We start from the raw sequence: 25,229 nt of genomic DNA on the forward strand, positions 1-25,229 counted from the left end.
TGGAAGGCAGCCCTCCCAGTCAAGGAGATACTCACAGCCTCCTCCGCTTGCCGCTTGTAGGCTTTCACTTTGGCCTGCAGTTTGTCCACCAGGTCCTGGAGCCTGAGGACGTTCTTGCGGTCTTCCTCCGTCTGGAAGAGAAGGCCGGTGAGCCGTCTGGCCCGCGGGGCCCCACGCCACCCTCCCACGCGGGCTTGAGCGAGCGGCGCAATCGGCCTACCTGGTAGGTGAGCTCCTTCACTCTCCTCTCGTGTTTGCGCAGACTCTTCACGGTCTCCACGTTGCGCTTCTGTTCGCCCTCCACCTCGCCTTCCAGCTCGCGGACCTGGGACGAGACGGGGACGAGTTGGAGCCCGCGCGTCCCCACCCCGGACGGACCCATGGGCGAGGAGGCGGGATACGCACCCTGGCCTCCAGTTTCTGGATCTGCTTCTTGCCCCCCTTGAGGGCCAGCTGCTCGGCCTCGTCCAGGCGAAGCTGCAGGTCCTTCACCGTCTGCTCCAAGTTCTTCTTCATCCTCTCCAGGTGGGCACTGGTGTCCTGCTCCTTCTTCAGCTCCTCGGCCATCATGGCAGCCTAAGGATGGCGAAACCCAAGTCCTCAGGGACCCCGGAGGGGCCGAGGAATCTCCCCCCGGGATGGGGGGACGGACATCGGGAGGAATGCCCCTTGACTTACGTCAGTGATGGCCTTCTTGGCCTTCTCTTCGGCGTTGCGAGCCTCCTGGACCATATCCTCCATCTCGCCCTGGATCTGGGAGATGTCTGTTTCCAGCTTCTTCTTGGTGTTGATCAGACTGGTGTTCTGTTCAAAAGGAATAGAAAAGACACATCCTTTCGGTCCTCAGTGTGGTAACCAGTCCCTCATTTAAGTGCCCCCGAGCAGTAGTTTTCTGTTGAGACTTTGAAGTTAGAAAGTCGTGGAATCTAGCCTCGTAAAACCCGTCATGGATTATTTAATAATTATAATAACGGCATTTGTTAAGTGCTTACTATGTGCTAAGCACTGGTCCAAGAACTGGGGTAGGTACAAGGTAATCAGGTTGTCCCATGAGGGGCTCACACTTTGAATCCCCATTTTCCAGATGAGGTAACTGAGGCACAGAGAAGTTAAGTGGCTTGCCCAAGGTCACACAGCAGACAAGTGGGGGAGACTGGATTAGAACCCATGACCTCTGATTCCCCAGCCTGGGCTCTTTCCAATAAGCCACGCCGCTTCTCTCAGTTGAAAGTTGAGAGTCTTTATGCTCACTGGAATAGAACCGTCTTCCCGGCTAAGGTCGGGTGTCGAAACCCTCAGACTTCAGAACTTTGTAGTTTGGTTTCTGCTTCCGAGCAGACCATCTCCGGAAATAGAATTGTCTCACGTTACCTAAAAACTCGTTTCCCTAAGAAGGATTCGACCCCGGCCAAGGACGAAAGGGCTGCCTTATCTCTCGAGGCACGCTGAGAAGCAGCGTGGCTCAGTGGAAAGAGCCCTGGCTTTGGAGTCAGAGGTCATGGGTTCAAATCCCAGCTCTCCCAATTGTCAGCTGGGTGATTTTGGGCAAGTCACTTAACTTCTCTGTGCCTCAGTTACCTCAACTGTAAAATGGGGATTAATACTGGGAGCCCCCTGTGGGACAACCTGATCACCTTGTAACCTCCCCAGCACTTAGAGCAGTGCTTTGCACATAGTAAGCGCTTAATAAATGCCATTATCATTATTATTATATGAGGGCAGAAGTGGGGGATGGAGGAAAAGGGGAGGTCAGCAGCATCCCATCATGTGTTTCAGAAGGGCGGCTTGGCAGCCATGCTTGGCAGAGGGCCCAATTCTCACCCTCGCTTGTCTGCTGCCCGGGACGGTGCCTCGAAGGGTACGCTGTATATATTAATTATTTATTTATTTTACTTGTACATATTTATTCTATTTATTTAATTTGGTTTATATGTTTTGTTTTGTTGTCTGTCTCCCCCTTCTAGACTGTGAGCCCGCTGTTGGGTAGGGACCATCTCTATATGTTGCCAACTTGGACTTCCCAAGCGCTTAGTCCAGTGCTCTGCACCCAGTAAGCGCTCAATAAATACGATTGAATGAGTGAATGAATGAATGAAAAGAAAGTGGAGGGGGCTTCAGGACTAGCAACGGAGAATCAGGCACGGGGAGAGGTGGGTGCCTTCTGCTCTGTGGGCACTGAGGGGGCACAGCTCAATCCTTGGGAGCCTTAGCTGACACCCAAAGGACGGTAGCTTCTTCCTTAAACGATGCCCCCCTTATTCCCATTTCTCTACCTAATAGGGAAAAAAAAATCTAGCTGCAACAGAGGCCCGTAACCCTCCGCTCTTCCCAGCTACAGAACTTCATTCCAGACGAACAATATGGTGGCTGGCAGCAGGAGCCTCTACTAGGATTTCCTCCTCTTCATCCACTGCCGCGTCGACACGGAGCCGCGTGGCAAGTAAGTTATTAACCCCGGACTCTCACCTGGGTGTGCAGCAGCTGGACGCGCTCGCTGGCGTCCAGCAGCTCCTGCTCGGCGATCTTGCGGCTCCTCTCGGTCTGCTCCAGGGACGCGCGGAGCTCCTCCACCTCGGCCTGCAGCAGGTTGGCCCGGCGCTCCACCATGGCCAACTGCTCCCTCAGGTCTTCCTGTCCGCGGAGGGCATCATCCAGGTGCAGCTGCGTGTCCTGGCAGGGAAAGACGAGGGCTCCTTTAGCCATTCCGCTCTAGGAGCTCCGATCCTATTATCATCATTATTATATCTGTTAAGCGCTTAATTAAAAGCACTCCATCACCTTGCCCCCCTCCTAACTCACCTCGCTGCTCTCCTCCTCCAACCCGGCCCTTAAACTTCAGTCTTCTAACTCCAACCTATTCACTGTCCCCACGATCTCATCTATCTCGCCACCGACCTCTCTCCCGCATTATTTATTTATTTATTTATTTTACTTGTACATATCTATTCTATTTATTTTATTATGTTAGTATGTTTGGTTTTGTCTCCCCTTTTAGACTGTGAGCCCACTGTTGGGTAGGGACTGCCTCTATATGTTGCCAATTTGTACTTCCCAAGCGCTTAGTACAGTGCTCTGCACTCAGCACTCAATAAATACTATTGATCATTCGTTCATTCATAGAGAAGCAGCGGGGCTCGGCGGAAAGAGCCCGGGCTTTGGAGTCCGAGGTCATGGGTTCAAATCCCGGCTCTGCCACTTCTCAGCTGGGTGACTTTGGGCAAGTCACTTCACTTCTCCTGGCCTCAGTGACCTCATCTGGAAAATGGGGATTAAAACTATGAGCTCCCGGTGGGACAACCTGATCACCTTGTAATAATAATAATAATGGCATTTATTAAGTGCTTACTATGTGCAAAGCACTGTTCTAAGCGCTGGAGAGGTTACAAGGTGATCAGGTTGTCCCACGGGGGTCTCACAGTCTTAATCCCCATTTTACAGATGAGGGAACTGAGGTCCAGAGAAGTTAAGTGACTTGCCCAAAGACACAGCTGACAATTGGCGGAGCTGGAATTTGAACCCATGACCTCTGACTCCAAAGCCCAGACTCTTTCCACCGAGCCACGCTGCTTCTCTTGTAACCTCCCCGGTGCTTAGAACAGTGCTTTGCACTTAGTAAGCGTTTAACAGATACCATTATTATTATTATTATTATTATTATTCAATCGTGTCTCTGGCCCGGAATGACCTACCTCTTCATATCTGACAGGGAATTACTCTCCCCACTTTCAAAACTTTATTGAAGGCTCAACTCCTCCAAGAGGCTTTCCCTGACTAAGCCACCATTTCCTCTTATTAATAATAATAATAATGATAGCATTTAGTCCCACTTCTCCCTCTTCTCCCACTTCCTTCTGCGCCACCCTCATGTACCCCTTCTTCAGCCCCACAACACTTATGTTTATATCCATAATTTATTTATTTGTATTAATGTCTGTCTCCCGCTCTAGGCTGTAAGCTCGTCGCGGGCAGGGGCCGTGTCTACTCTACCGAGCACTTAGTACAGTACTCTGCATGTCATAAGTGCTTTTCCTCTCCTCCTCCCCATCCCTTCTGGCCCTACCTCCTTCCCCTCCCCACAGCCCCTATATATATGTTTGTACAGATTTATTACTCTATTTATTTTACTTGTACATATTTACTATTCTGTTTTGTTAATGATGTGCATTTAGCTTTAATTCTATTTATTCTGACAACTTGACATCTATCCACACGTTTTGTTTTGGCATCTGTCTCCCCCTTCTAGACTGTGAGCCCGCTGTTGTGTAGGGACCATCTCTATCTGTTGCAAACCTGTACTTCCCAAGTGTTTAGTACAGTGCTCTGCACACAGTAAGTGCTCAATAATTACAGTTGATTGATTGATTGATATGTCGCCGATTTGTACTTCCCAGGCACTTAGTACAGTGCTCTGCACACGGTAAGTGCTCAATAAATATGATTGACTGAATGAAAAGTGCTCAGTAAATACCATTGATTGATAGATTATACGCTCCCAGGGGCTTAGTACAGTGCAGCGCACACAGTAAGCACTCAATAAATATGGTCAATTGATCGATCGATTGTGTATCAAACCCTTCTAAGTGCCGACGTAGACACATGATAATCAGATCGGAAACAGCGCCCGTCTCTCACGGGGCTGCAGATCTAATGTGGAGGGAGAACAGGCACCGAATTCGGAAACAGAGGCCCAGAGAAGTGAAGCGACCCACCCAAGGTCACACAGCAGGGAGTTGGCAGAGCCGGGATTGGAACCGGGGTCCTCTGATTCTGTGCTGTTCATGCCGGGCCGCGCGGCCCCTCGTCTGCCCACCGAGAAGGGAGGCCCGGTTTACCTTGAGGATGGCCTGGGTGTTCCTGTAGTTCTTCAGAGCCTCGGCCGCCATGCGGTTGGCGTGGTTCAGCTGGATCTCCATCTCGTTCAGATCCCCCTCCATCTTCTTCTTGAGCCGGATGGCGTCGTTCCGGCTCCGGATCTCGGCGTCCAGCACGCTCTGCATGGTCTCCACCACCCTGAGGTGATTCCTCTTCAGCTGGTCGATCTCCTCGTCCTTCTCCGCGATCTTCCGGTCGATCTCCGACTTGACCTGGTTCAGCTCCAGCTGGATGCGGAGGATCTTGCCCTCTTCGTGTTCCAGGGATGCCTGTGGGAAAGGACGTGGCCAGGTTAGTGGCCCGTGATATTTAGAACTTAAATAGGAGGTAGCAGCAGAAGCAGCGTGGCTCAGTGGAAAGAGCCCGGGCTTTGGAGTCAGAGGTCACGGGTTCAAATCCTGGCTCCGCCGACTGGCAGCTATGTGACTTTGGGCAAGTCACTTCCCTTCTCTGGGCCTGAGTTCACTCATCTGGAAAATGGGGATTAAAACTGTGAACCCCCTGTGGGACAACCTGATCACCTTGTAACCTCCCCAGTGCTTAGAACAATGCTTTGCACATAGTAAGCGCTTACCAAAGACCACCATTACTATTATTATAGCAAATGGCATTTTGAACTTAAATAGCAGAGATCTCCCAAGGTTGGTTCTTCTGTGCGCACCTATTCTTGGCTCTTTTGAAAATCTGGTGGGGATAAAGAACATTTCCTTCATCCTGTTCATCCCATAATGCTCTCCTCCATTATAAAGCAGGGAGTCTGCCATCACTTTGGCCTTGAATTAGATCAGTAAGGAAGAGCCCTGGCCATGGACAGTACTGATAGCTTAGTTGTTTGGCAAGGAAAGGAAAGGAGAGAAGGTGAGAAAGAGAACAGAGAAGGGACCCTCTCAGGACTAGGGCAGTAGGGAATCAAACACCCAGATGCCCCAAAATATTTTTTCAATTCGTTTGGAGTGAAACCCTTCCATGCCCACCTCCGCTTCCTCCAGGGCGGCCTGTAGCTCACACTTCTCTTGCTCAATCTGCTTCTTGATTTTCTCCAGCTCGTGGATGTGCTTCCCTCCCTCGGCGATCTGCTCGGTGAGGTCGGAGATCTCCTCTGTCGGAAACAGGACGGGGCCGGGTTTGGTCCCGTGGCCCGCGACTTGGGGGTAGACCCCTCCCCGCCCCCTGGATAGAGACCCCCAGGGACCCACGCTGCAGGTTCTTGTTCTCGCGCTTCAACGTCTCCAAGTGGTCCAGAGACTCCTCATAGGCATTCTTCATCTTGAACAGCTCCGTGCTCAGCGAGCGGGACTCCTTCTGAGATGCCTCCAGCTCGGCCTGGGTCTCCTCGTATTTCTGCTTCCATTCCGCCAGGATCTGGAGAAGGGGAAATCGTCGGTCTGGGCCCTGGAAGAAGCCGGCCGGTGAGGCAGCCGGGAAGCACAACTCCGTACCTTGTCGAAGTTCCTCTGCTTCTTATCTAGTGCGGCGCAGGCGGCGTTGGTCCTCTCCACGTCGATCATAAGATCCTCCACCTCGTTCTGCAGCCGCTGCTTGGTCTTCTCCAGGGACGCGCATTTGGCGTTGACGGCTTCCACGTGCTCCTCGGCCTCCTGCAGCCGCTGAGCCAGCTTCTTCCTGGAAAACCCCACGTGGAACAGGGAGGGAAGTAAGTGACCCGGGGCAGAATCTAATGGATGTCAATCTTTCCGATCGCGGACCTGTTCCGGCTAACTGGCAGAATGATTTGAGGATCCGCAACACTCTAGTGACGCGTAAGCAGCATTCTTGCAAAACGTCAAATGAAAAAAAACTTTCCCTATCTCCTTCCCTGCCACGTATTACTTAGGGCAGAGACCATATCCCCATGTGGGACAGAAACCGTGTCCAACCTGGTGAGACACAACCGCGGTTGTTTGTATCCACCCCAGCACTTAATACAGTGCCTGGCACATAGTAGGCATTCAACAAATACCGTTTTTTTTATTATTATTAATAAAGTGAGTGTCTAACGATATCTTCCAACTAGCCATCCCAATGACTGGATTTAGATTTCATTATAAAACACCTGCATCCTAACGCTAATATGAACAAAAATGCTAATTCTTCCTTCCTTTCTGCATTGCCTATGCATGTGGTCTGCATTCCTTCGCAGTCACCCTCCCCCAGACTCACAGCCAATCAATCAATGGAGTTTATTGAGCACTTATTGTGTGCAGAGCACATATCACTTATGCTCTAGTTCCCTTCTTTATCATTTTTTTTGTCTGTCTGTCTCCCCCTGTAGACTGTAAGCTCCTTGTGGGCAGGGATTCGCATCTCTCAACTCTGTTGTGTTGGACTCTCTTTTTTTATGGAGTCTGTTAAGCACTTCTTATGTGCCAGGCACTGTTCTAAGTACTGGGGTAGATACAAGGTTGCCAGGTTGGGCACAGTCCATATCCCACCTGGCGCTCCTAGCCTTAATTCCCATTTTCCAGCTGAGAAAACTGAGGGACAGAGAAGTGAAGCAACTTGCCCTAGGTCACCCAGCAGCCGGACTGAGAACCCAGATCCTTTGGATTTGCTGGCCCGAGCTCCATCCACTGAGCCACGCTGCTCCCAAGGGTTTAGTACAGTGCTCTGTACACAGTAAGCGCTCAGTAAATACCATTCTCCATCTGGATCCGGTGCACCTACTTGGCTTCCTCCAGCTCCTCCGTGCGCTGGATGGCATCGGTCTCGTATTTGGTCCTCCACTGGGCGACCTCGCTGTTGGCTTTGGACATGGCCCTCTGAAGCTCGGCCTTGGATTCCTGCTCCTCCTCGTACTGTTCCCGCAACAGGTCGCAGTCGTGGCGGGAGGACTGGAGGGCGTGGGCCAGGGCGTTCTTGGCCTGGGGGACAGAGGGGAGGAGCCGGGGGTCTTAATTTTCTCATACCTAGCGATCCTCACGCTCGATATCCATGCCGCCCTTCAACACCAGGTCCGGCCGACGGGATAAGAGCGTGACCCCCGCCACCCAACCCACACTTTCAGGGGAAACAGCTAAGATGTCTGAGCCCCAGGAGAGAAAGGAAGGGAGGCACGTCAGAGGGGGAGAAACATCCGTCGCTGGGGTCAGGTGGTGATCAATCAGTAATAACAATAATAATTGTGGTACTTGTTAAGTGCTTACTATGTGCCAGGCACCATACTAAATGCTGGGGTAGATGCAAGATCATCAGTCACAGCCCCGTCCCATATAATAATAATAATAATGATGGCATTTATTAAGTGCTTACTATGTGCAAAGCAGTGTTTTAAGAGCTGGGGAGGTTACAAGGTGATCAGGTTGTCCCACGGGGGGCTCACAGTCTTAATCCTCATTTCACAGATGAGGGAACTGAGGCCCAGAGAATAATAATAATAATAATAATAATAATAATAATGGCATTTATTAAGCGCTTACTATATGCAAAGCACTGTTCTAAGCGCTGGGGAGGTTACAAGGTGATCAGGTTGTCCCCTGGGGGGCTCACAGTCTTCATTCCCATTTGACAGATGAGGTCACTGAGGCCCAGAGAAGTGAAGTGACTTGCTCAAAGTCACACAGCTGACAATTGGCTTAGTACAGTGCTCTGCACACAGTAAGCGCTCAATAAATATGATTGAATGAATTGGCGGAACCAGGATTTTAACCCATGAACTCCTGACTCCAAAGCCCGGGCTCTTTCGACCGAGTCACGCCGCTTCTCCAAGAAGAAGCGGTCAAAGTCTCAATCTCCCTCTTCCAGATGAGGGAACCGAGGCCCAGAGAAGTGAAGTGACTTGCCCAAAGTCACACAGCTGACAAGTGGCGGAGCCGAGATTAGAACCCACGCCCTCCGACCCCCAAGCCCGGGCTCCTTCCACTAAACCACGCTGCTCTGAAATGAAATTACCTTGGTCTCTTCTTCAAGCTGCCTCTTCAGTTCCTCAATCTGCTGGGTGAACGCTTGCTTGCCTCGCGACAGCTGAGACACCAGAGTTTCTTTCTCGTCCAGCTGGCGGGAATATTCCCCTTTGGGAGACAAAATAGCGCAAGGCATTAAACCTGGGATGCCACAGTCTAGGCATAGTTGTTTTTGAATCAACTGGCCTGAGGATGAGGTTTCTAATTCTCTCGGTTTTAAGCTGCAGGAGATTTTTCCGAGCAGGATCCACCGCTAGAGAGGACCTCTATCCCTGAGGAGGCCTTGGGACCGCCATGCCTGCCCGGGGCGACTGAACAGTGAAAATCCAGAAGCCGCGGGGCCTGGTGGAAAGAGCCCGGGCCTGGAAATCAGAAGGACCTGCGTTGTAAAGCCCGCTCCACCACCTGTCTGCTGTGTGGGACCTTGGGTAAGTCATTTTGCTTCTCTGGGCCTCAGTCTCCTCATCTGTAAAATGGGGATTAAGACTGTGAGCCCCACATGGGACAGGGACCGTGTCCAACCTGAGTAGCTTGTATTTACCCGAGCGCTTAGTACAGTGTTTGGCACATGGTAAGTGCTTAACAGATACCATAAAAAAAAAAATGGAAACCAGAGTCCCAAGCTACTCCCAAGCTGGGTTAGGGAGGGACTTGCTCCGGCCTGGGGCGACCACCCCAGTTTCGCTCGAACATCACATCCCGCAGGGAGGCTCAGTGGGGGCAGCTGAGTCCGTGGCCATTCAGGAAGGGAGAGATTCCCAGGGGGCTAACCCCCATCCTCCCTAGGATCACCGGGATCCCATTCGGGCAGTACCAAGGTGGTGGCCAGCGCCGACCGGAAGTGGCAACCACAGCCGGGCTGCACATATCTATTCTATTTATTATATTTTGTTAGTATGTTTGGTTTTGTTCTCTGTCTCCCCCTTTTAGACTGTGAGCCCACTGTTGGGTAGGGACTGTCTCTCTATGTTGCCAACTTGGACTTCCCAAGCGCTTAGTACAGTGCTCTGCACACAGTAAGCGCTCAATAAATATGACTGAATGAATGACTTCCCCACAACACACATGTATCTATCTGTATATACCTGTAATTGATTGTTTTATGTATTTGTATTAATGTCTGTCTCCCCTTCTAGACCGTGAGCTCCTTGTTGGATAGGGACTGTCTCTATATGTTTCCAATTTGTCCTTCCCAAGCGCTTAGTACAGTGCTCCGCACACAGTAAGCGCTCAATAAATGCGATTGAATGAATGACTCCCTACAGCACATATGGATCTATTTGTAGATATCTGTAATTGATTGTTTTATGTATTTGTAGTAATGTCTGTCTCTCCCTCTAGACCGTGAGCTCCTTGTAGGGTAGGGACCGTCTCTATATGTTTCCAACTTGTCCTTCCCAAGCGCTTAGTACAGTGCTCCGCACACAGTAAGCGCTCAATAAATGCGATTGAATGAATGAACGAATGAATAAACACGATTGATTGATTGATTGATTGAAAGTGACCAAGAATGAGAGTCCCAGCAACGCTTAGACTAAGAAGGAGAGGCGAGAACCAGGGGGGCACCAGCCAGCCCGTCCCCGGGACCCCGAAAGCCCAATTTAGCCCGTCCCCGAATCCCTTGGGACTGGCCACCATCGCCAAGGGGCTCACCGGATTCTGTCTGCAAACGCGCTCTCTGAGCAGACAGGTCATTGATCAGACGCTGCTGCTCTTCCTCTTTGGTTTTCAGCTCACTGACTTGATCTTCTAGAGTGCGGCACATCTTTTCAAGGTTGCCCTGAGGGTGGAGAGGAGAACGGGGTGGAGGAATCACATCACCGGCCAAATCGTCTGGGAGGACAACCCTGAATAGGTTAAAGCACTGGGGCTTTAAGGATTGGGGAGTCTCTTCCCCTCTAGACCGTCATTTCCGTGTGGGAAGGGATTGCATCTTCCGACTCTTGTAGTAACAATGGCATTTATTAAGCGCTTACTATGTGCAAAGTACTGTTCTAAGCGCTGGGGAGCTTACAAGATGATCAGGTTGTGCCACGGGGGGCTCACAGTCTTCATCCCCATTTTACAGATGAGGGAACTGAGGCACAGAGAAGTTAAGTGACTTGCCCAAAGTCACACGGTTGACAATTGGCGGAGCTGGGATTTGAACTCATGACCTCTGACTCCAAAGCCCCTGCTCTTTCCACTGAGCCATGTTGCTTCTTGTATTAGATGCTCCCAAGCACTTATGACAGTGCTCTGCACCCAGTAAGCGCCCAATAAATACCAGTGATAGATTACACAAACTACTATTACTGCTACTATTACTACTGCTGCTACTAGTATAATAATAACGATGGTATTTGTTAAGCGCTCACTATGTGCCAAGCACTGTTCTAAGTGCTGGGGGAGATACAAGGTCATCAGGTTGTCCCACATAGGGCTCACAGTCTTAATCCCCATTTTACAGATGAGGGAGCTGAGGCACAGAGAAGTGAAGTGACTTACCCCAAGTCACCCAGCTGGTAAGTGGTGGAGTGAGGATCAGAACGCATGACCTAGAAGCAGCATGGCTTAATGGAAGGAGCATGGGCTCGGGAGACAGAGGTCATGGGTTCTAATTCCGGCTCCACCACTCGTCAGCTGGGTGACTTTGGGCAAGTCACTTCACTTCTCTGGGCCTCAGTTCCCTCATCTGGAAAATGGGAATGAAGACTGTGAACCCCACCTGGAACAACCTGATAAGCTTGTATCTCCCCGAGCGCTTGGTACAGTGCTTGGCACATAGTAAGCGCTCAACAAATACCATCATTATTATTATTTCCACTAAGCCATGCTATTTACTACTACCACTGCTGATACTACTACTCTTCATGCCACAGCACCTTGGCTTTGGAGACGGTCTCCATGTTGCTGGCCAGGTCGTCGATCTCCATCTTCATCTCGCTCTTCTCCTTCTCCAGCTTCTGCTTGACGCGCTGCAGGTTGTCGATCTGCTCCCCGAGCTCGGCCACGCTGTCGGCGTGCTTCTTGCGCAGGGCGGCCGCCGTGGCCTCGTGCTGCAGGGTGGCCTCCTCCAGGTCCCGCCGCATCTTCTGGAACTCGGCCTCGCGCTTCTTGTTCATCTCGATCTGGGCGGAGGTGGCCCCTCCGGCCTCCTCCAGCCGCTCGCTGATCTCCTCCAGCTCCCGGGACAGGTCGGACCTCTGCTTCTCCGCTTTGGCCCGAGACGTCCTCTCGGCCTCGATCTCCTCCTCCAGCTCCTCGATGCGAGCCTGGGGATGACACATGGGGAAAACATGCTCCGGTCAGCCCCTCCCTGGCGCGACCCGACGGGAAGACCGCGGGATTGAGACGTTGGGAACCCAGGTTCGAGTCCCCAATCGGTCACTTGGGCAAATCACTTAACCTTTCTGGGCCTCGAGTTTCCTCATCTCTGAAATGGGCATAAAATAGATTAGGAGCCCTTTGTGAGACAAATATTGGGTTTGATCTGTTAACCTGGAACTTACACCAGTGCTAGGCTCACGGTAAGGGCTTAATGAATGACACCAGCATTAGAATTATTTCTCCGGGGGCTACTAGGATAAGAGAGATGGCCGACCTGTAGCTCTTTGATCTTCTTCTGCAGCTGATTAGCCAGGGCCTGTTCATCCTCAATTTTGCTCTGCAGATTGCTGATCTCAAACTCCTTCCTGTTGGAAAAGCAACGAGTGAGCACCCACAGATGAAGAGGATCTCCCAAAGAGATCCTCTTCTACAGACTTACTTTTTGAGTTTTTCATCAATCTGCTGCTTTTCGTTTTCTATATCCATGATGGATTCCTGGGCCAACTTCAGGTCTCCCTCGAGTTTCCTCTTGGCCCGCTCCAGGTCCATGCGGAGTTTCTTCTCTTGCTCCAGAGACCCTTCAAGCTGAATTCACGATACATCTGGTTTATTTTCATTTTTATGAGTTAAGTACTTCCTACGCACCAAGCACTGTTCTAAGCACTGAGGTGGTACAAGATAATCAGGTTGGGCACAGAGCCCGCCCAACATGGGGCTCACAGTCTAAGTAGGATGGAGGGATAATCCCCAGTTGACAGTTCAGGAAACTGAGGCACAGAGAAGTGAAGTGACGTGCCCAAGGTCACACCACAAGCAGTTGGCAGAGCCGGGATGAGAACCCAGCTCCTCTGACTCCCAGGACCGGGAACTTCCCACTAGGCCATCCCACTTCTCTTTTAATTTCTCATATCCTGTCTTACCGCAGTACGTGCTAGGATGCCAGCGTTTTAAAGTGATATTAAATATTACCACCCAGTGATACATTACTAATGTCTAAATCTGAAACACTGTTCCGTGAATGTTTCAATTGTAACGTTATAAAATGATCAATAGAAATCAAATACATAGCCGAGACAGCAGAAATGAGCCCCAAATCGAGTAACTTCCTGTTTCTGGACTTTCAGCTCAAGGAAGAAATGGATTTTCTGTAGATTGCCAGCCTTACGTCGTCCACTTGCTGTTCCAGCTTGACCTTGGCCTTGGTGAGCGTGTTGACTTTGTCCTCCTCGGCCTGGAGGTCGTCCAGGGTCTGCTGGTGGGCCTCCTGGAGAGCTTTCTTCTCTTTGGTCAGCTTGGCGATGGTCTCGTCCAGGCCGGCCATCTCCTCCGTCAGGTTCTTCACCTGGGGCGAGGGAAGGCGCGTTGCCCCGTGACGCTCGGGACCCGGGACGGCGGCGGCGGGGACGAGGGGGAACCGTCCCGTCCCCTTCCCGTACCTTATTCTCGGTGGCGTGCTTCTCCTTCTCCACCTTGGCCAGCGTCAGCTCCAGGTCGTCGATGTCCTTCTTCAGCTCGGAGCACTCGTCCTCCAGCTTCCTCTTCTTGGCCGTCAGCTCGGCGTTGATCTCCTCCTCGTCCTCCGCCCTCTCCGTCACCTCTTTGATTTTGGCCTCCAGCTGGATTTTCGTCTTGATCAGCTGGTCGCACCTCTCCTCCGCGTCGGCCAAGGCGTCCGCTTCCTGGAGGGACAAACCAAAGAGAGAAATGGAGCAGGAAAGGATGAACGCCTCTTTGTCGGGAGAGGGAGGAGAGGGAGGAAGAGGTGGAGACAGTACAGCCCACATCGTTCCTGGAGCACCCTGAGCGCCTTGCAAGGGCTTACGGGAGATCTCGGGGCCGTAGGAGGTTTGTAGTCAGTCACCCAAAAGGCAGGCTACCCTAGTCCCAGGTAATAATAATGGCATTTATTAAGCGCTTACTATGTGCAAAGCACTGTTCTAAGCGTGACAACTAAGCCCCCCAAAACCACCCCCACGTACACAAACATCCCACTGCCTAGCCCCCAGGCTTTAAGGAATTATCATCTTCTCTCTGTGCCATGGGTGTATGGAGGGAAATTTTTGTTCTGTTCCCGTGATACCCGATTGTCCAGGGATATTTCCAGGGAGAAAATCTGAGGCTGAAGGTGAGTCTATTACCTAGCGCGTTCATCGGCCAAAGGACTTTCCTCAAGAGGGGGGATTTTATAGTAAGGCAGAAAGATGGACTCCAGGGCCTGCCCCGTTGGAGGTGCTCTCTCACCAGGACGGGGTCTAGGGGAAGCATCCGATACCTATCTCCCTGCGTCTCCCCATTGTCAGAGGTGACACTAAGGGAAAGGGAGAGTGAACATTCCCACCGAGAAGCCACCCATCGGGTGGTGGAAGTCGGAGGCTGAGCTCCCCAAGGCCACCCCTCCATCCTTTGGGCCTTAGTTTTCTTCTCTGCACATAGTAAACGCTCCGTAAATACAGCAGATTGATTGATTCTCGGCCTTCAGACTTCACATCGGGAAGGCCGCTTCCCCGGAGAAGACACACAGTGATTGACCAGAGAAGACACACGATGGATAACCAGGGAAGACACGATGGATGGCCAGAGAAGACACAAAACGGTTGGTCAGAGGAGACAGACAGTGGATGGCCAGACAAGAGAGGCGACGGATGGCCAGAGAAGATGCACAATGATTGGGCAGACAAGACACATAAAAGTTGGCCACTGCCTTCAGCACACGGTTCAGAGAGGTTCGGCTTTGCCGCTCACCGATTGCACTTGGAGCTGGAGGTCATTTTTCTCCTTCAGGAGTGACACCATCTTCTCCTCCAGCTCCTTCCTTTTGGCCTCCGATTTGGCGAGCTCCTCTTTGATCTTGGCGAACTCCTCCTTCATGTTGGCCATCTCCTTCTCCGTCTCGGCGCTCTTGAGCAGTGGCTTGATCCTGAAGAAGAGCTTCATCCAGGGCCAGTGCTTGACGTTCATGAAGGCGCGGACGTTGTACTGGATGCAGAAGATGGACTCCCTGCAAATCAAGAGCATTTCCGGTGAAGGAGCGGGCGTCGTAATGGAGGTGGGTGATGGGCTCCCTCCCTGGAACGGAATTAGCGTTTAGGGGCTGCATCCCTCCAAGGCGGGGGGATGAGACAGAAATGAGCTGGCAAGGACGAAGCGTTCCCCGGAGGATCCCCGTGAAATGCGCGTGAGAGACCATCGTGCCCTCATCCTTACCTCCTCTCCACCATCTTCTTGTATTCTTCCCTCATGAGGAAGCCGCGACACCTGGCCTGGGTGCGCGTCATCAGCTGGGCCAGCTTTTCGTCTCGCATCTCCTCCAGGAGACCCAGGAGTCCGGCTTTGAAGAACACCTGGATGAGGGGAGAAGAGGAGCATGATCACCTCCCGCCAGGAGTCCGGCCTGAAGAGCCCGGAGAGGACCGAGTCGGACCGGTACCTTGGTGTGGCCGAATTTATACTGCGTGTGGTCGATGTCGATGGACCCGAGGAGTTTCTCCGAGGCCTTCTTGCTGTCGATGAAGTGCCCTTCTGGGATGGCGCTCGCATTCAAGACCTTGTATCTGGCCGAGGAAGCAGAATCGATCAGTCGATGAGTCATATTTATTGAGGGCTAACTGTGTGCAGAACACTGAACAGAGCGCTTGGGAGAGTACAGTAGAATACAGTTGGTAGACACGTTCCCTGCGCGTGGAGAATTTACAGTCGAGAGGCACTGCAAAGGTTTCTTTCCTCCTGTCTAAAATCAACCAACTGAATTTTTGGAGCACTTACTACGTGTAGAGCACTGTACTAAGCATTCGAGAGAGTCAAAATCTGTCGTACGCTTTTAGTGGCCTAAGAATGCCAACGAATGGCACTTGGGGGAGTCTTGAGATCCTTGACGGGATGGCTCATCTCAATTGCACACTGATGTTGTTCGGATAATAATAATGATAGTAACTGAGGTATTCGTTAAGTGCTTACTCTGTGCCAGGCACTGTACTAAGCACTGGGATGGATACAAGTTCCTGCCCAACATGGGCTCACTGTCTTCATCCCCATTTTCCAGATGAGGCAATTGAGGCACAGAGAAGTGAGGCAAGGTCACCCAGTAGAAAAGAGGCAGAGCCAGGATGAAAACCTGGGTCCTTCTGACTCCCAGGCTCGGGCTCTATAATAATAATAATAATAATGATAATGGCATTTATTAAGTGCTTACTATGTGTAAAGCACCGTTCTAAGCGCTGGGGAGGTTACAAGGTGGTCAGGTTGTCCCAAGGGGGGCTCACAGTTTTTAATCCCCATTTTCCAGATGAGGTCACTGAGGCCCAGAGAAGTGAAGTGACTTGCCCAAAGTCACACAGCTGACAAGTGGCGGAGCCGGGATTTGAACCCAGGACCTCTGACTGCAAAGCCCGGGCTCTTTCCACTGAGCCACGCTGCCTCTCTATTCAATCAATCAATCAATCAATCATATTTATTGCGCGCTTACTGGGTGCAGAGCACTGTACTAAGCGCTTGGGAAGTACAAGTTGGCTATATATAGAGACGGTCCCTACCCAACAGTGGGCTCACAGGCGCGCCGGTTCTTCACTGTGAGCCCCATGTGGGACAAGGACTGTGTCCCACCTGTTGAACTTGCATCTACCCCAGTGCTTAGAACAGTGCTCGGCACATAGTACGGGCTTAACACGAACCGTAATGATAATTATTACAGATCTTCACGAGAGGAGAGTCACGGGGAGAGCCTTACCGCTGCTTGAAGTCGGCGTAAATGATCCTGCTGGGGAACCCCTTCCGGCAGATGCGGATGCCTTCGAGCACCCCGTTACAGCGCAGCTGGTGAAGGACGAGCTCGTGTTCCATGGCCCCTGCGGACGGACGCCCCACGAGTGAGCCCCCCGAACCCAGGGCACGGAGTGGAAACCCCGGGGCCCGCCGGGCCAGCCGAGGCCTACGCTTCCCTCCTTACCGGGCGTTTTCGTCTCGTTGGGGATGATGCAGCGCACAAAGTGAGGGTGAGTGCTCCTCAGGTTGGTCATCAGCTTGTTCAGATTCTCCTAAAAAACCACAGCGGAAGGTTCCTTCACAGGGACAGTTACAGAATAGTCCTTATCAGTGACAGCGATCCCTCATTATCCCTCATTCATTCATTCAATCGTATTTATTGAGCGCTTACTGTGTGCAGAGCACTGTACTAAGCGCTTGGGAAGTCCAAGTCGGCAACATAGAGAGATGGTCCCTACCCAACAACGGGCTCACAGTCTAGAAGGGGGAGACGGACAACAAGACAAAACAAGTGGACGGGTGTCAAGTCACTAGAATAAAGAGAAGCAAAGCTGGATGCACATCATTAACTTAACTTCTCTGGGCCTCAGTTACCTCATCTGTAAAATGGGGATGAAGACTGTGAGCCGTTTGTGGGACAACCTGATCACCTTGTAATCCCCAGCGCTTAGAACAGTGCTTTGCACGTAGTAAGCACTTAATAAATGCCATCATCATTATTACTATTATTATTAACAAAATAAATAGAATAGTAAATATGTACAAGTAAAATAGAGTAATCAATCTGTACAAACGTGTCTACAGGTGCTGTGGGGAGGGGAAGGAGGTAGGGCGGGGGGGATGGAGAGGAGGAGAGGAAAAAGGGGGCTCAGTCTGGGAAGGCTTCCTGGAGGAGGTGAGCTCTCCCGTGGATTCAGGCAGAAATGGGACATGCACTCAGCGCCGGTTATTTCCTCCTACCTTTCCCAATTCCATCTCCTCCCTCCGCTACCTCTCACATCTCTAGCTAGCACCCCCACTCCTTATCATTTCTTTAAGGACGTCACAAGCTCCCACCTGCACAGAAACCCCCAAACCCCCTGCACCCCACCCGATTCCCCCCCAAAAACAGCTCGGAAGCAGAGGCCGAACGAATCCAATTTTTCCCATGCCAACTGCTCGTTTTCATTAGAGAAGCAGCGTGGCTCAGTGGAAAGAGCCCGGGCTTGGGAGTCTGAGGTCATGGGTTCAAACCCCGGCTCCGCCAGTTGTCAGCTGTGTGACTCTGGGCAAGTCACTTCACTCCTCTGGGCCTCAGTTCCCTCATCTGGAAAATGGGGAGTAAGACTGTGAGCCTCCCGTGGGACAACCTGATCACCTTGTAAATTCCCCAGCGCTTAGAACAGTGCTTTGCACATAGTAAGCGCTTAATAAATGTCATTATTATTATTATTATTTAATGACATTTATTAAGCACTTACTATTATTCCCTTATATCCCGCAGACAATTACTCCTCCCCTATTCAAAGCCTTATGAATAATAATAATAATAATGATGGCATTTATTAAGCGCTTACTATGTGCAAAGCACTGTTCTAAGCACTGGGGAGGTTACAAGGTGATCAGGTTGTCCCACAGGGGGCTCACAGTCTTAATCCCCATTTTACAGATGAGGGAACTGAGGCCCAGAGAAGTTAAGTGACCTGCCCAAAGTCACACAGCTGACAATTGGCAGAGCCGGGATTGAAGGGCCATCTCCTCCAAGAGGCCTTCCCTGACTGCGCCCTCCTTTCCTCTTCTCCCACTCCCTTCTGCATCGCCCGGACTTGCTCCATGTATTCATCCACCTCTCTCAGCCCTGCACCGCTTATGTTCATATCCGCTGTTAAAGAATTTATATATATTCATTTTTGTCTTCCCCTCTAGTTCATTGTGGGCAGGGAATGTGTCCGTTTATTGTTACATTTGACTCTCCCCAGGGCTTAGTACAGTGCTCTGCACATAATGAGTGCTCAAAAAATACGATTGAATGAATAATAATAATTCATAATTACGGTATTTGTCTAGCAATTACTATGAGAAGCAGCATGCATGGCTCAGTGGAAAGAGTACGGGCTTGGGAATATGTTAATATGTTTTGTTTTGTTCTCTGTCTCCCCCTTCTAGACTGTGAGCCCACTGTTGGGTAGGAACCATCTCTATATGTTGCCAACTTGTACTTCCCAAGTGCTTAGTACAGTGCTCTGCACACAGTAAGCACTCAATAAATATGATTGATTGATTGGGAGTCACTGGTCATGGGTTCAAATCCCAGCTCCGCCAATTGTCAGCTGGGTGACCTTGGGCAAGTCACTTAGCTTCTCTGTGCCTCAGTTATCAGTAAAATGGGGATGAAGACTGTGAGCCCCATGTGGGACAACCTGATCACCTTGTATCCTCCCCAGCACTTAGAACAGTACTCTGCGCATAGTAAGTTCTTAACAAATGCCATCATTATTATTATTATCATGTGCCAGGCACTGTACTAAGCGCTAGAGTGGATACAAGCAGATCGAGTTGGACTCAGTCCTTGTCCCACATGGGGGTTAACAGTCTTAATCCCCATTTTCCAGATGAGTTAACTGAGGCACAGAGAAGTGAAGTGGCTCGCCCGAGGCCACACAGCAGACAAGTGGCAGGGTCAGAATTAGAACCCGTTACCTTCTGACTCTATCCCGTAGGCCGTGCTACTTCTGAGCGAACGAATGAGTTCATTCATTCTAATGAATTTCATTAGGCCCCATTGATTCACTTGGATGGAGGCAACCCAGGCCAGTTGTCATTTTCGTGGCTACAAGAACCGGGAGGTTTGAGCTCAGTTCCCATAAAAGCATCACGCTAGTCAGCCTCTCGATCCGGCGCGCCGTGAGATGTTTAAATTCCTTCACCCAAAGGAGGACGAGGGCAGAAACAGCTTTTGTTCAAAGCGGGGCCCTCCCGAAATGGCCTGGAGTGACTCAGTAATTCTCTAACATCCTCACTGGTATTTGTTGAGCGCTTACTGTGTGCCGACGCTGAACTGAGCTCTTAGGAGAATACAGTACAACAAGTTTAGTAGATATGATCCCCACCCACAAGGAGCTTGTAATCTAGTCCACATCCAACCGGGAATTTCTAGTGGAAACGGTACCGTACCCGGAAGACAGCTGACACGGTCTGGAAAGAGGAACCCTTCTTCTTAGACCCTTTCTTAGCCGGTCCGCCGCCGGCCTCTGTAGGGAAAAGAAAATGTCCAATTTTAAAGGATCTGGGTTGGCAGTGTCATTTAGTAAGACTGTCCATTCTTCCCCTTGTCCCCTTTTTTTCCTTCTGGTATTCGTTAAGTGCTTACTTTGTGCCGGGGGCTGTACTTTAACTAATGAGGTTGGACCCAATCCCTGTCCCCCATGGGGCTCACAGTCTTAATCTTCATTTTATATGAGGTAACCGAGGCTCAGAGAAGTGAAGTGATTTGCCCAAGGTCGCGCAGCCAGACAAGTAGCGGAGCAGGGATTAGGTCCTTCCGAATCCCAGGCCCCGGGCCGTATCCATTAGACATTGGATGTGGCAGTTTAGCGATGGACTGTGGCCAAACACTTGCTGAATTTAACCCTACTGCCGGGGCCCTTTCCAGAATTGGCTACTTCCCAGCTCAGTGCTCTGCTTTGCAGATGGAGAATCAGGCGTGGCTCAGTGGCTTTGGGATCAGAGGTCATGGGTTCAAATCCCCGCTCCGCCCACTGTCGGCTGTGTGACTTTGGGCAGGTCACTTCACTTCTGTGGGCCTCAGTGACCTCCTCTGGAAAATGGAGATTAAAACTGCGAGCCCCCCGTGGGACAACCTGATCACCCTGTAACCTCCCCAGCGCTCAGAACAGTGCTTTGCACATAGTAAGTGCTTAACAAACGCCATTATTATTATTATTATCTTCTGCGAAGGGGGAAATATGGGGAGGCAGGGCTCAGAAAAGTTGATTGGGCAAATCAATCGGTGGTGTTTACTGAACGCTTATCGTGTGCAGAGCACTGTACTAAGCGCTTGGGAGAGTCCAGTAGAACAATACACGGTTATTTATATTTAGGTCTGTAAGGTCATTGTGGGCAGGGAACATGTCTGTTGTTGTCTTATGCTGTCGAGTCATGTCCGACCCATACATCTCTCCCACAACGCCCCACCTCCAACCGCAATCGTTCTGTAGTATGTTTGGTTTTATTTTGTTAGTATGTTTGGTTTTGTTCTCTGTCTCCCCCTTCTAGACGGTGAGCCCACTGTTGGGTAGGGACTGTCTCTATATGTTGCCAACTTGTACTTCCCAAGCGCTTAGTACAGTGCTCAGCACACAGTAAGCGCTCAATAAATTTGATTGATTGATACATTCCCAGCCCACAAAGAGCTGATCGTCTAGAATCCCATTGGTAGAGCTCATTCCCCCCGGCCCTACCTCCTTCCCCACCCCACAGCACCTGTATATATGCATGTACAGATTTATTACTCTATTTATTTTACTTGTACATATTTACTATTCTATTTATTTTGTTAATGATGGGCATTTAGCTTTAATTCTATTTATTCTGACGACTTGACACCCGTCCACACGTTTTGTTTCGTTGTCTGTCTCTCCCTTCTAGACTGTGAGCCCATTGTTGGGTAGGGACCGTCTCTATGTGTCGCCGACTTGTACTTCCAAAGCGTTTAGTCCAGTGCTCCGCACACAGTAAGCGCTCAATAAATACGATTGAATGACTGAATTTGGGAGAACAGTGATGGATCTCAGGGACTAGGTATTTCATGATAGGTGTCCTTCCCCCACGGACCGGAATTTCCCATAGTGCTCTTGGTGTCTGGGGGCGGGGTGCGAATTAGAGTTGCAGTTCTAAGGCCGTGCTAACTGTGAACCACTTGGGCCGATCGGGCAACTCCCGATCTGGAGCCCGAGGGAAAGCGTTACAACCTCAGGGATCAATTACCGGCTTCGGCGGCCGCGGCCGCGCCGGAGAAGAGGTAGGCCAGAGTCTTCAGGGAAGATTTCTGATACAGGCCCACGACGGTCTCGTTCAGGGGGTCCTTGTTCTTCTCCAGCCAGCCGGTGACGGTGTAGTCCACGGTGCCGGCGTAGTGGATCAGGGCGAAGTGGGCCTCGGCCTTGCCCTTGACCGGCTTGGGCTTCTGGAAGTTGGCGGACTTGCCCAGGTGCTGGTCGTAGAGCTTGTTCTTGAAGGAGGTGTCCGTGGCCTTGGGGAACATGCACTCCTCCTCCAGGATGGAGAAGATGCCCATCGGCTGCGGGGAGAAGAGAACCGGTCGGCGGGGCGGGGCGGGGCGGGGGACGGGGGCAGAGGGTGGGCCCGTCGAGCGGCCGGCCGGCCGGACCCACCTTCTCGATGAGCTCGATGCAGGCGGCTAGGTCCATGCCGAAGTCGATGAACTCCCACTCGATGCCCTCCTTCTTGTACTCCTCCTGCTCCAGCACGAACATGTGGTGGTTGAAGAACTGCTGCAGCTTCTCGTTGGTGAAGTTGATGCACAGCTGCTCCAGGCTGTTGAACTGTCAGACACGGGGAAGGGGGTCGGGGGGAGGGTTGTCGGAGTGAGCCGGGAAACAGGAGCGGGGCTGGGCAGGGTGGTCCCCCCGTCCTGGATCCAAATGCGGTCACTCAATCTGTCGGTGGTATTTACTGAGCGCTACTAAGTGCAGAGCACTGGACTCAGTGCCTGGGAGAGTCAATCAATCAATCATATTTATTGAGCGCTTACTGTGTGCACAGCACTGTACTAAGCGCTTGGGAAGTACAAGTTGGCAACATATAGAGACAGTCCCTACCCAACAGTGGGCACACAGTCTAAAAAAATTGAATTGAGTCCAATTCAACAGAATTAGCAGACATGCTCCCTGCTTTTAGCGAGCTTACAGTCTGGAGACCCTGATGTGCTTTACCTATGATTCCTAGAGAAGCAGCATGGCTCAGTGGAAAGAGCCCGGGCTTGGGAGCCAGGGGTCATGGGTTCTAATCCTGGCTCCGCCAATTGTCAGCTGTGTGACTTTAGGCAAGTCACTTCACTTCGCTATACCTGTTACCTCGTCTGTAAAATGGGGATTAAGACTGTGAGCTCCATGTGGGACAGCCTGATCACCTTGTATCCTCCCCAGCACTTAGAACAGTGCTTGGCACATAGTAAGTGCTTAACAAATGCCATCATTATTATTATTTTTTTCCCTCTTCTAGACTGTGAGCCCACTGTTGGGTAGGGACCGTCTGTATATGTTGCCGACTTGTACTTCCCAAGCGCTTAGTACAGTGCTCTGCACACAGTAAACGCTCAATAAATACAATTGAATGAATGAATAAATGAATGATTCGACAACAACCGAATCTGCTGATGGACTCATTTGACCAAAGAACTTATAAATGTCCCTTGAGGAAGCGCCCATCGGAAGAACGATGGTCTTCCTTAACCACCCCCGATGGTTATCTCCTCTCGTGACCAGTCATAATAATAATTTGCACATAGTAAGTGCTTAACAAATGCCATCATTATTATTATTATTATTAATAAATGATGGCATTTGTCAAACGCTTACTATGTGCAAAGCACTGTTCTAAGCACTGCAATTTAGAGATGCTTCTAGTACTGTTTCCAGTAATAGTATAATAATCATTATGGTCTTGTACTTCCTAAGCGCTTAGTACAGTGCTCTGCACTCAGTCAGAGCTCAATAAATACGATTGAATGAATGAATTTGTTAAGAGCTTACTCTGTAATAATAATAATGATGATGGCATTTATTAAGCGCTTACTATGTGCAAAGCGCTGTTCTAAGCGCTGGGCACTGTACAAAGCGCGGGAGTGGATACAGGCAAATCAGGTTGGATGCAGTCCCCATCCCATGAGGGGTTCATGGTCTCAATCCGCAGTTTTACAGATGAGGTAACCGAGGCACAGTGAAGTGACTTGCCCAAGGTCACACAGCAGACAGGTGGCAGAGTGGGATTAGAATGCATATATATTATACATTCTATATTATATACCTGTATATATGCATATATGTTTGTACATATTTATTACTCTATTTTACTTGTACATATCTATTCTATTTATTTTATTTTGTGAGTATGTTTGGTTTTGTTCTCTGTCTCCCCCTTTTAGACTGTGAGCCCACTGTTGGGTAGGGACTGTCTCTCTATGTTGCCAACTTGTACTTCCCAAGCGCTTAGTCCAGTGCTCTGCACACAGTAAGCGCTCAATAGATACGATCGACTGATTGATCGATTAGAACCTGTGACCTTCCGACTCCCGGCTCGGGCTCTAACCACGACGCCACGCTGCTTTGCGCCTAAAATATGCCTCAAACCCCAACTCCCCCCGGCCCCCTTCCCGGCGTGGGCCGGCTCACGTCGAAGATCTCGAAGCCGGCGATGTCCAGGACTCCGATGAAGTACTGCCGGGGCTGCTTGGTGTCCAGCTGCTGGTTGATGCGGGTCACCATCCACAGGAACATCTTGTCGTAGACGGCCCTGGCCAGGGCACCCACCGCGTTGTACACCTGGCGGGAGAGAGGGACGGACCCCCGGCGTGACCGAAGGACGGCCAAGTCTCGGCCGCGCGGACGGGGTCACGGTCATCGGGAGGACCCCTTTACCTGCTCCACCGTCTGGCCCTTGGTGACGTACTCGTTGCCGACTTTCACCCTCGGGTAGCACAGAGCCTTGAGCAGGTCGGACGAGTTCAGACCTTGGAGGTAGGCGGCCTTGTCAGCCACTGCCGAGGAAGGTGAGAGGGAACGGGGGAGCCGTGAGGAAAAGGAATCCCCCTCTTCCGAATCATAATTTCTTACGACGGTACTAATGAAGCGCTTGCTAGGGGCCCAGCACTGAACTAAGCGGCTGAGGTAGAGAGAAGGTAAGCAATCGGGACATGGGCCCCATGGGAGTAGACGGTGAGCCCACTGTTGGGTAGGGACTGTCTCTATATGTTGCCAACTTGTACTTCCCAAGCGCTTAGTACAGTGCTCTGCACGCAGTAAGCGCTCAATAAATACGATTGATTGATTGATTGATCCCAGTGTAGGTAACGATAATAATAATGACATTTGTTAAGCGCTTACTATGTGCCAAGCACTGTTCTAAGCGCTGGGGGGGATACAAGGTAAGGCAAGGAGACTTCTAGACTGTGAGCCCACTGTTGGGTAGGGACCATCTCTTTATGTTGCCAACTTGTACTTCCCAAGCACTTAGTACAGTGCTCTGCACACGGTAAGCGCTCAATAAATACGATTGAATGAAAAGGAGGGCGGCCTAGAGGAAAGAACTTCATCCTGGGAGACAGGGGACCTGGGTTCTAATCCACGTGTCCGCTGGGTGACCTGGGGCCCAGTCACTCAACGTCTCTGTGCC

At 50.9% G+C, this 25,229-nt stretch overlaps 1 protein-coding gene across 1 annotated transcript in view; it reads right to left on the reverse strand.

Annotated features, from left to right (window-relative positions):
* LOC119931843 (myosin-1-like) overlaps positions 1-25,229 on the reverse strand; it is a 45,568-nt gene that overhangs the window by 3,039 nt on the left and 17,300 nt on the right. The window contains exons 12-38 of the mRNA XM_038750754.1: positions 24,476-24,594; positions 24,230-24,379; positions 22,211-22,381; positions 21,804-22,116; positions 19,992-20,068; positions 17,023-17,110; positions 16,804-16,921; positions 15,508-15,631; positions 15,285-15,421; positions 14,823-15,078; positions 13,517-13,759; positions 13,246-13,422; positions 12,520-12,665; positions 12,355-12,445; positions 11,636-12,025; positions 10,425-10,551; positions 8,761-8,879; positions 7,537-7,733; positions 6,312-6,495; positions 6,069-6,234; positions 5,847-5,971; positions 4,833-5,141; positions 2,467-2,670; positions 679-804; positions 406-576; positions 221-325; positions 36-131 (exon numbers count right to left, since the gene is read on the reverse strand). Coding sequence (XP_038606682.1) covers positions 36-131; positions 221-325; positions 406-576; positions 679-804; positions 2,467-2,670; positions 4,833-5,141; positions 5,847-5,971; positions 6,069-6,234; positions 6,312-6,495; positions 7,537-7,733; positions 8,761-8,879; positions 10,425-10,551; positions 11,636-12,025; positions 12,355-12,445; positions 12,520-12,665; positions 13,246-13,422; positions 13,517-13,759; positions 14,823-15,078; positions 15,285-15,421; positions 15,508-15,631; positions 16,804-16,921; positions 17,023-17,110; positions 19,992-20,068; positions 21,804-22,116; positions 22,211-22,381; positions 24,230-24,379; positions 24,476-24,594 — 4,529 coding nt within the window. The remainder of the gene's footprint in view (positions 1-35; positions 132-220; positions 326-405; positions 577-678; positions 805-2,466; positions 2,671-4,832; positions 5,142-5,846; positions 5,972-6,068; positions 6,235-6,311; positions 6,496-7,536; positions 7,734-8,760; positions 8,880-10,424; positions 10,552-11,635; positions 12,026-12,354; positions 12,446-12,519; positions 12,666-13,245; positions 13,423-13,516; positions 13,760-14,822; positions 15,079-15,284; positions 15,422-15,507; positions 15,632-16,803; positions 16,922-17,022; positions 17,111-19,991; positions 20,069-21,803; positions 22,117-22,210; positions 22,382-24,229; positions 24,380-24,475; positions 24,595-25,229) is intronic.

The sequence above is a fragment of the Tachyglossus aculeatus genome, chromosome 8 (assembly GCF_015852505.1).
Source record: "Tachyglossus aculeatus isolate mTacAcu1 chromosome 8, mTacAcu1.pri, whole genome shotgun sequence".
NCBI lineage: Eukaryota > Metazoa > Chordata > Mammalia > Monotremata > Tachyglossidae > Tachyglossus > Tachyglossus aculeatus.